The 7,165-nt window shown below is 43.0% G+C and overlaps 2 protein-coding genes across 6 annotated transcripts in view; one reads left to right on the forward strand and one right to left on the reverse strand.

Annotated features, from left to right (window-relative positions):
- Positions 1-4,844: 4,844 nt before the first annotated feature.
- Positions 4,845-7,165, forward strand: part of LOC108280712 (transcriptional repressor p66-alpha) — a 30,616-nt gene continuing 28,295 nt past the window's right edge. For 3 of the 4 annotated variants that reach the window (XM_017496046.3, XM_017496049.3, XM_017496048.3), the window contains exon 1: positions 4,845-4,983. The gene's annotated coding sequence lies outside the window, so the exon portion shown is untranslated. Of the gene's footprint in view, positions 4,984-5,187; positions 5,682-7,165 lie in introns of those variants that run through there. The other variant, XM_053688575.1, reaches the window with a different exon arrangement.
- Positions 4,920-7,165, reverse strand: part of stk11 (serine/threonine kinase 11) — a 175,184-nt gene continuing 172,938 nt past the window's right edge. For both annotated transcript variants that reach the window (XM_053688577.1, XM_053688576.1), the window contains exon 11: positions 4,920-5,151. In XM_053688577.1, coding sequence (XP_053544552.1) covers positions 4,920-5,151 — 232 coding nt within the window. The remainder of the gene's footprint in view (positions 5,152-7,165) is intronic.

Here is a 7,165-nt window from a genome sequence, read left to right on the forward strand (position 1 = left end):
ATGTGAATGTAACTCTAAAATGTATTATAAACCAAACCGTGGCTACTGTTATAATGTCCCAGGAATCAGCACTTGGGACATGGAAATACTGTGAACATTGTTTTAACGTTAAGCTATACTAGTATGAATAATGACGTTTCTAGATGTCATTTTGAATTTTAAAATATTGTCACTTACACTAATACCTACTGTATTATAATTAGGGTTCAGGATCCAACAGTGGCTCTCTGGCAATCCTGGGATTTGAGCTCTGCATCTTCTGGTCACTGTCAAGGGACATTAACTGCTCAGTTCAAGCTACTCTGAAAGATTAAAAGCACAGCAATTCCCACGAACACAAACGGTAACGTCCTACCCCGTATCAGTTTCCACTCGAAAACGGATTGTTCGGTTATCTTAGCATTGAACTTTGCAGACTATTACGTGTGCAACAGATTGTGACGGACAGCACTGTGATGAGGTTCTCTTAAAAATGTATGAACAGTCAGAACATGCGAGCGCTCCTAATTTTAATGACGTACAGTCAAGTGAAAAAGTTTGTAACCTGCGGAGTTTCCAGGTGGAAGGAAGGAATATGCAGTTTTAATGACCAGCCATCCTTCCATTTTCTGTACCGCTTATCCGACACAGGGTCACGGGGAGCCTGGAAGCTATCCCAGGGAACTCGGGAGACACCTTGGACGGGGTGGCAATCCATCGCAGGGCACAATCGCACACTAAGGACAATTTTTTAAATGCCAGTCAGGATCGAACCGCGGACCCTGCAGTGACCCCGTTGCACCAACCTGCTGCTCTATGAAGCAAAATGACAAAAAAAAAAAAAATGTAATCATTTGTTTGAAAAGTTGACCACCTTGATTTGAAGGAGGAAAAGCAACGTCAGTTTGAACGCGTGGTCATTTTAAAGGTGTTATTTTATTATTTTTTTTCTTCCTCCAAGTAATTATTTGAACCTTTTTCTTACCTGTAACAATAACAGTCATAAAACCCACCGAGGCACAGTAAACCGTCTATGAAACCTTAACACATTATTAATTATGGGTTGTCGTTTTTTTTTTTTGTCTTCGGTTTGTCCTAAGTGTATGTACTCTACTTCCGCTCTACTCGACTTTGTCGTTAATTAACACACAGCGGTAGTTTTCCTGGGATTCATATATTATAGGCAGGTGGTCACCACTCCTCTTCTTTGAGATCTACCTTCCTGCAGATTTCATCTCCAACCCAAAGTCAAACACACCTGTTTTACTTGATCAAGAACTTCTTAAGACAACGGAAATCAGGTCAGGTGGGCACGATTATGGTTGGAGCTAAAGTCTCCAGGAAGGTACTGGTAGATCTCCAGGAACAGGTTTGGTGACCACTGTTGTAAGATATCACCTGGTCTTTTTTTTCCCCAGTCTTCGACTGTCCACTGTAGGTAGGGGTGAACCTGTGCCCGCTGTAGCCTCGGATTCCGGTTCTTGGCTCTCAGGAGTGGAACCTGATGTGGTCTGCTATCGTGGTCCATCCGCCTCGGCATGTCGTACGTCCAGAGATGCTTTTCCGCTCACCGTGGTTGTAAAGAGTAATTCTTTTCAGTTACCGTAGCCTTCTTGTTAGCTCGAACCAGGCTAGCTGTTCTTCTCTGAGCTCTCTCATCGACAAGGAAGTTCCACGTGCAGAACTGGATTGATTCATTAATCATTTTTTCACCGTTTTGTATAAACTTCAAAAACTGTTTGCATTAAAATCCCAGGAGTTCGCCATAGTCCAAGTCAGTGAGATGACCCCCCGCCCCCCCCCTTCTCATGTTTGATGTGAACATGAACCGAAGCTCTTGATCTGTATCTTCTCGATTGGCTGATCGATTCATTGATTGCGTGAACGAACGGGTGTAGGTGTTTCTAATAACGTCGACACGCGTGTATAAATAGGTTTGTCGTGCATCGATGATAAAGTCGCATTATAATTATTTATAAGATAAGCCCTTCATCTATATGACAGACAGATGTGTCGAGGTGGCGTGTATGGTATACAAATGTGAGGGTGTGACTGCATATTTGTGTGTGCTTCTGTGCCCTGCCCATGAGGAATGCATAAAAGTCCTGATCTCCAGTAATGGTGGAGCTGTGTGTGCGCGCATGTTTCTGCAGGGAACCATGCCAACTCTGAGGTCAGCTTGCAGGCCTGGTCACATGACTGTCTTTATTTTCTAATCTGCCCCAGCAGTGCCTTTGACATTCCTGTGATAAGACGTGAAGTCCAGAGGAACACATCCTGGGCCTAAAAAAATGGCACATTTCAGCTGAAATATGAACTCGTCCTCTACATAGTCGTTACTGGAGGGGGAATCCTGACGCTAACTAAGTGATGCTTATTAGGTAGTAGGTGTCAGAGCAGAGCAGAGCTGAGAGTCGTGACTTCCTGCCAAATAGTGATCCGGGCTGATGGTTACTGGGAGGCCACTTCCTGTATTGTTACTGTAGTTATACGGGGATTAAAGTCAAGACTGTCATGTTGATAGTGGCGGCCATTGCTGTTTCCTGTAGAGCTGAAAGACAAAGTGAATGTGTTCCTGTGTCTTGACCTTTCCATGCCACTTTGTGTTTTGGTTTCTGTTTCCATGTACTTTTTTTTTCTTTTCTTTTCTTTTAAATGTATTAGATACTTTATGTTTGATCTAAAGACGAGAGCTTTGTATGATACTCCTCTGATTCTTTGATTCTTATTTATGATTTAATGAGAATAGTGCTGAAGCAACATTTCAGCCATAACGACCCAAACAGCACCCTGTAGATTTATTTATTTCTTTTTTAATCTAATGAAACCTACTATTGCAGTACTAAGCACATCTTATATAACCTTAATAGGTCAGTATCTGTTATCCCAAGTGACAGGAGGGTGCCACTTTGTCTTAGTTAATCAATAAATCCATTGCACTGAATGTGATTCTGTGCTCGTTTCTTTGTCCCCCCGCACGAGGACGTCCGATCTTGTATTCTTTGACATGGTGTCTATTCTGCGTCCTGGGATTTAAAAAAAAAATCATATTTATTTAATCAGAGGTGTAATGTACACTCTACAGTATGGTTTAATATGTAAAACCGACAATATCTGACAACCTTCGGTTTATATCTGGCAGCGTTGAACTCTGCATCAGCGCACACACCCATCAATAAAAGATTGCTTAAAATAAAAAACAAAACAAAACGATGATGGGATCAACAATGTATGTACACGTCTGTGTGGGTGTATTTGTGTTTATCGGGTCTAAGTCACAGGAGGATTACAGTATCCACACCAATCCACCCACCCCCACCTATCCTTCCATTTAGCACTGACAAACACACACACACACACACCCATTTCGTAGCATAGCACTTATTATTCTTCTCGCTGGCATAAATTAGCATCTGCAGCCCTTTATGTAGGAATAACACCACTTCATTTGATTGCTTTGTCTAATGCTCTGATAACTAGAATATCATGTTGAAGTTTAAGATAAGTGCACACACACACACACACACACACATGCTGTATTATTATAGAACACTAAAATACACTACATCAAATAAAAAGTGGAAGATCCTTACATTATACTATAATGCGTGTGTTATTATTAGAAAGGAACCGAAGGTGAGGGAGACCCTGGACGGGGTGCCAACCCATCACACGCGCCCGTTCACACACGCCGGACTATTTGGAAATGCCAATAAGCCTACGATGTATGTCTTTGGACTGGGGAGGAAACACCGAAGCACAGGGAGAACATGTAAGGTGTGTTCCGCAAACCCGGGGGCAGAGGCAGGATTCGAACCCCCAACCCTGGATGTGCGAGACAACAGCGCTAAGCACTAAGCCACTGTGTTGTAGTTGTTGTAATATATTATACATTAGAATGCACACATAAAATAAAATGACAGATGGTAGCGTTGCCATTTCACAGCGCCAGGCTCCTACGTTCTATCCAGTCCGTGTAGAGTTTCTCTGGATGTTCTCTCCATGTACATGTGGGTTTCCTCTGCGTTGCCTAGTTTCCTCCAACCTCCCAGAAACATGCCAGTATGTGGAAACTGCTCCTAGTGAGGCATGCTGGATTAGTGGTCAGTACTGTTGCCTCGCACATCCAGGGTTGGGGGTTCGAATCCTGCCGCCGCCGCCTTGTGTGAGCAGAGTTTCCTCTGGGTTCTTCCTCTGTGTACTCGTTTCCTCCCTTAATCCAAAGACATGCGCTGTAGGATGATCGATTGGCATTTCCAAGTTCCAAGTGTCCTGCAAGCGCATGTCCAGTGTGTCCACAAGTTTCCTGGGACATGATAGGCTCCAAGCGCCATCGTGACCCCGTCCAGGATCAGCGGTATGGAAAATGGATGGATGGATGCTCCTAGATGTGAATGAGCGTGTGAGTGTGTGTGGTGCCCTGCGATGGGATGGTCACATGGGATGGGTGTGTTCTCAGAAGTGGCCACTGCGACCCTGAACAGGAATCATGATGAATGAATGATATTGCACGTGTATAGGGTACTGGGGATCTCAGCTGCATATGTGTGTGTGTGTGTGTGTGTGTGACGGGGTATAGTGGGAGTTGATTGGGATTGGGGGGGGGGGTTGTTATAATCTTTTTGGTCAGTGTCTGGGATAATGGTCTTGTGTGTACTTGTGTGTGGTTGCTCCTGGCGTGCACGAGCACGCATGCGCACTGCGGTCACGCCGCGGTTCGTGCATATGTGTGTGTGTGTATATGTGTGTGTGTGAGAGAGATAGAGATAGAGAGTGTGTGCGCGCGCGTGCGTGAGTGAGTGAGTGAGTGAGTGTGTGTATGAGTGTGTATAAGGCGCATTATTTGGCAGCCGAGGCGGCGGAGCGGAGCGGGGAGGGTCGAGTTCAGGGTATCCCCGCGATTCTTGTTGGTTTTTTCTTTTCACGCTGAATTATTGGAGTTAATTGTCACTCAAAAGCTGAAGGAAGGAGTTCTGGTGAACGGATAAACACCTCTCGGAGCCGGTAAGTGAGATAAAAAGCGGTGTGGGAAGTTTTTGGGGAAGAGGGGGGGAGGTGAGAGGGGTGTATCGGAGAGAATCCGTTTTATTCGGACTTATCGAAAGCTCCTCTTCCTCTTCTTCTTCCTCCTCTTCTTCTTCCTCCTCTTCCTCTTCTTCCTCCTCTTCCTCTTCTTCCTCTTCCTCCTCCGCCGCCGTTACAAAGTAGACGGTGCACTTTTATTTCCGCAGCGTCGATTAAACGAACACCGAGTGACAACAAGAGGTTCCTACATCACCCCGAGAACTAATATAACATCTCACAGGGATTTATTGAAGTTCTGGTTCCACTCGGGCAGCATTATTATTGTTGTTATTTTTATCATCATCATCATCATCATCATCGTTATTATTATTTTCTTTTATTTTTTCTTCCACTCTGTGTGCTTGGTTTCGTCATCTCGACGCTCTGAAGCTCCGAGTCTGGGCGGATAAACGACTAGTTATCTGTCCGAGTTGGACATTTTTTTTTCTGTGTGTTGTTGTTCACCCCTTTCGGTCAGTTGGCGGTACAGTCCACTCACACAGTGGCTCACGAGTCAACCGGGCGCCCTGATAGCCCTCAGGAGGAAGTGCTTATCCTGGAAATGGAGGATATTTTGCTCGTCCAAGTCTTGAAAGTTTAAATTTTGCGCTGCTTTCCCCCCCTCTCCGAAACGCGAGGTAGGTAACGCTAGCAAGTTTAGCCTGCTAACGTTTCAGCGCTTGATTGGCTTGAACCGTGATGGCGAGAGACAGCTTTCTGTTGTTGTTATTGTTGTTGTTTTTGTTGTTGTTTATCTCTGTTTTTTTTTTGTTTGTTTTGTTTTTTAGAAAAGAACGGAAAAGTTTTTATCTGTATGTAAATGAACTGAAGTTGTGAATGTGATGTGTTGGGTATGTACATTATTTCTGTACTAACCTAACGGGAAAATGTTATATTTGTCATAGTTTGTAATATGTACGCTTAATTCGTCAGGTATGGTGGTAGTTTCTTTTTAAAAAAATAAATATTTTTCATTTCTTTTTTTATTGTTGTTGGTAATAATTGTCAGTATGACCAGGCTTGTTGTCAGGATTTGTCTTATTTTTGTGTAACATTTCCGACACACTTCTTTTTGCCGGTGTATGGATAAACACGCGGTGTTATTTTGAAAGGTTTTTATTTATGTTTAGTATTTAATGTGAATAAAAGGGGGTGATAATGGTGGACGGTGTATCTTAGTGGTATTTTTTTTTTTTTTTTTAGTGTCCCCAGTCGTGGCACTTAACCCGACAAGCCTGCCAGTTTTTTGGGTTTTTTTTTTCACTGTTATCACAATAAAAGTCCCCTGGCTGTAATCTTCCTCCTCTTCATCCTCATCCTCTTCATCCTCTTAAAGCTACACGTGCAGATTAGAGCAGCGCACGCGCCGCTACTGCAACACACAGTTTATACTGTAGATATGTGCGCGCGCGTGCATTAGTTTATTAACGTTCCTACTGATTGAATTCCTTACTTATTGATGAAACTGTTCAGATTTCTGTTCGTTTTCACTTGAATGAAGTAAGTTTGAAACTTCTTGACGTCACAGACTGCGTTCAGCTGCTCTTTCAGACGAGACGTTACAATGAAACGAAAGTGATTCAATTCGCTTCAGTTCACTACTGAGCCGATTCGACTCGATTCAGATTCGAATCTGATTCACTTCGGCTAAATGTTAAGTTTTCCAACACAGGAAAGTCTCTTTTTTTTTTTTTTTTTTTTTTTTTTTTTTTACAGCAAGCTGCATTATTTATCATGTCTTAAGTCTGAGAGAGAAAGAAAGAGGCTGTTGAGGGAGCAACTGTTTATTGCTGCTATAACATAAGTGACAAAAGGAACTTATCTTGTATCGCAGGCGTATTTTATGGCAATGTTGAACGTTTTGCATATAGCAGGGCTTTTTTCCTTGTGTTCTGGGGGTCTCTCTCTCGCCTCTCTCTCAAAATGCAGAGTGTTTATCCATTGTTGTGCGTATCATTGTTAACAGCAGTTTTTAATCGCTTTCTATACCTATGTTTCTATCCAAGTTGCGAATTGAACTTCTGCGCAAAATTGGAATATCGTATAAAACATTTGCGAATGAATCACCGTTTCCATTCCGTGTGTTCAAGAGAACAAAATCGTATTTTCTGGGGAAACTGAC

Source organism: Ictalurus punctatus, chromosome 20 (genome assembly GCF_001660625.3).
Source record: "Ictalurus punctatus breed USDA103 chromosome 20, Coco_2.0, whole genome shotgun sequence".
Taxonomy (NCBI): domain Eukaryota; kingdom Metazoa; phylum Chordata; class Actinopteri; order Siluriformes; family Ictaluridae; genus Ictalurus; species Ictalurus punctatus.